A 2,500-nucleotide genomic window follows, 5' to 3' on the forward strand; every position below is an offset into this window, starting at 1 on the left:
AGTGTGTGAGACTGAGAGAGAGTCAGAGAGTTGGAGAGAGAGAGAAACAGAGAAAAAGAGAGAAAGAGAGAGAGAGAGAAAGAGAGGTAGAGGGACAGAGAGAGATAGAGTGAGAGAGACAGAGAGAGAGAGAGAGAGAGAGAGGTAGAGGGAGAGAGACACAGAGTGAGAGAGAGCGTGTGAATGTGAGAGGGAGAGAGAGATTGTGTGTGTGAGAGAGAGTGCGTGATAGAGAAAGAGATGGAGAAAGGGTGTGTGAGTGAGAGAGAGGGAGGAAGAGAGAGAGAGCTGGAGAGAGAGAAAGAGAGAGAGAGTGAGAGATTGTGTGAGAGCGTGAAAGAGAGAGAGAGAGAGTGTGTGAGAGAGATGGAGCTGCAGAGAGAGGGAATGAGAGAGAGAGAGGGAGAGATAGAAAGAGAGAGGGAGGGGAAGGCGGAGAGGTTTCGGGAGGTAATCCCAGAGTTCAGGGCTCCCCGGCAGCTGAAGTCCCCCGTAGTCGATCAGCCAAAGGCCAGTTCCCCGGCACCGAGACCGGCTATGGTGAAGGAAAGGGTCGTGCCGGAGGCTGAGGGTTGGATAGCCTGCTCCTCGGGACCTCCAACACCGGCCCGGCTGGAGTCACGCATTTAAAACCCCCCCTTCCCCACCCTCCCCCGCTGACTGCCTCCCATTGGGAGGGCCTCCACTCACTTCAGTGAGGCAGCTTGGAGTCCATGTCGCCCGGCCGAGTTCGGGGGCGGGGGAGGGAAGATTTATCCACAATGCGCTCCCCCCCTCCCGCCCTCTCCCCCCCTCCCACCACCGAGGGCTGCCAATGGCGGAACAGTTAGAATGCGCCAGGGTCGAGGTAGAAGGGCAGAGGCCTCGGGGAGGGGACGGAGGGTGGGGGGGGGGGGGGTGGTGAAAGATCGTTGGGCTTTGTGAGGAGATTGGGCCAATGCGAGACCTCGGTGTGTTTCGGAGGGTGGGGCTTTGGGAGGGGGGGTGCGGGGGGGGGATGGGTGGCGTGGGGGGAGCGGGGGGTGAGAGGCGATGGGCACTAACGCTCTCTCGGTCTCCTGCAGAGACGATGCGGGATGCTGCTGGGCCTTTGGAGCCGTCGCCAGCATAGAATCGATGTGGTTCATCAGGACCAAAAAACTGGTGGAGCTGTCGGAGCAAGGTAATTGGACGGGGCGGGGGGGAGAGCTCCCCCCCTGACCTCTGACCTCATTCTTTGACCCTGCGACCCCCAAGAACAAAGAACGGCGCGGCACAGCAACAGGCCCTTCGGCCCTCCTGCGCCAATCACGTTGTCCTATCCACACCAACCGCCTGTGTCCCTCTATTCCCCGTCTGTTCATGGGTCTATCCAGATAAATGTGGCTGACGTATCTGCTTCAATCACCTCACTTGGCATTCCAGGCCCCCACCACCCTCTGTGTAAAAAACTACCCCCCCCTGCCGCACATCTCCACTGAATCTTCCCCCGCCTCACCTTGAACTTGTGCCCCCTTTGTATTCTCACTCCTGCCCTGGGAAAAGTTGTTCACCTGATTCCACATCACCTCATAATTTTGTAAACTTCTTTCAGGTGGCTCCCTCATGGGCCTTTGGAGCCAGAGGTCAGAGGTCTTTCCGGTGAGAACGATCCCAGTTTATTCAATCTCTCCCCATCGCTAACGCCCTCCGACCCCGGCAACTTCCTGGTAAACCCGTTCTGCACTCCCTCCAAAGCCTCCACGTCCTTCTGGTCGTGCGGTGACCAGAATTGGACACAGTTTTCCAAATGTGGCCCAGCCAATGTTTTACACAATTGTAACATAATTTGTCAACTTTTATACTCGATGCCCTGTCTGATGACAGTTAATAGTTAAAAGTTTATTTATTAGGCACAAGTAAGGCTTACATTAACACTTCAATGAAGTTACTGTGAAAATCCCCCTCGTCGCCACACTCCGGCACCTGTTCGGGTAACACTGAGGAAGAATTTAGCACGGCCGATCCACCTAACCTGCACATCTTTGGACACTAAGGGGCAATTTAGCATGGCCAATCCACCTAACCTGCACATCTTTGGACACTAAGGGGCAATTTAGCATGGCCAATCCACCTAACCTGCACATCTTTGGACACTAAGGGGCAATTTAGCATGGCCAATCCACCTAACCTGCACATCTTTGGACACTAAGGGGCAATTTAGCATGGCCAATCCACCTAACCTGCACATCTTTGGACACTAAGGGGCAATTTAGCATGGCCAATCCACCTAATCTACACATCTTTGGACACTAAGGGGCAATTTAGCATGGCCAATCCACCTAACCTACACATCTATGGACACTAAGGGGACAATTTAGCATGGCCAATCCACCTAACCCGCACATCTTTGGACACTAAGGGGCAATTTAGCATGGCCAATCCACCTAACCTACACATCTTTGGACACTAAGGGGCAATTTAGCATGGCCTATCCACCTAACCTGCACATCTTTGGACAATAAAGGGCAATTTAGCATGG

The 2,500-nt window shown here is 54.2% G+C and overlaps 1 protein-coding gene across 1 annotated transcript in view; it reads left to right on the top strand.

The window, feature by feature from the left end:
* LOC144486856 (cathepsin L-like) overlaps window positions 1-2,500 on the top strand; it is a 52,050-nt gene that overhangs the window by 24,960 nt on the left and 24,590 nt on the right. Inside the window, 2 exon segments of the mRNA XM_078204876.1 lie at window positions 1,065-1,073; window positions 1,075-1,162. Of these exon segments, the coding sequence (XP_078061002.1) occupies window positions 1,065-1,073; window positions 1,075-1,162 (97 nt within the window).

The sequence above is a fragment of the Mustelus asterias genome, unplaced genomic scaffold (assembly GCF_964213995.1).
Source record: "Mustelus asterias unplaced genomic scaffold, sMusAst1.hap1.1 HAP1_SCAFFOLD_494, whole genome shotgun sequence".
NCBI lineage: Eukaryota > Metazoa > Chordata > Chondrichthyes > Carcharhiniformes > Triakidae > Mustelus > Mustelus asterias.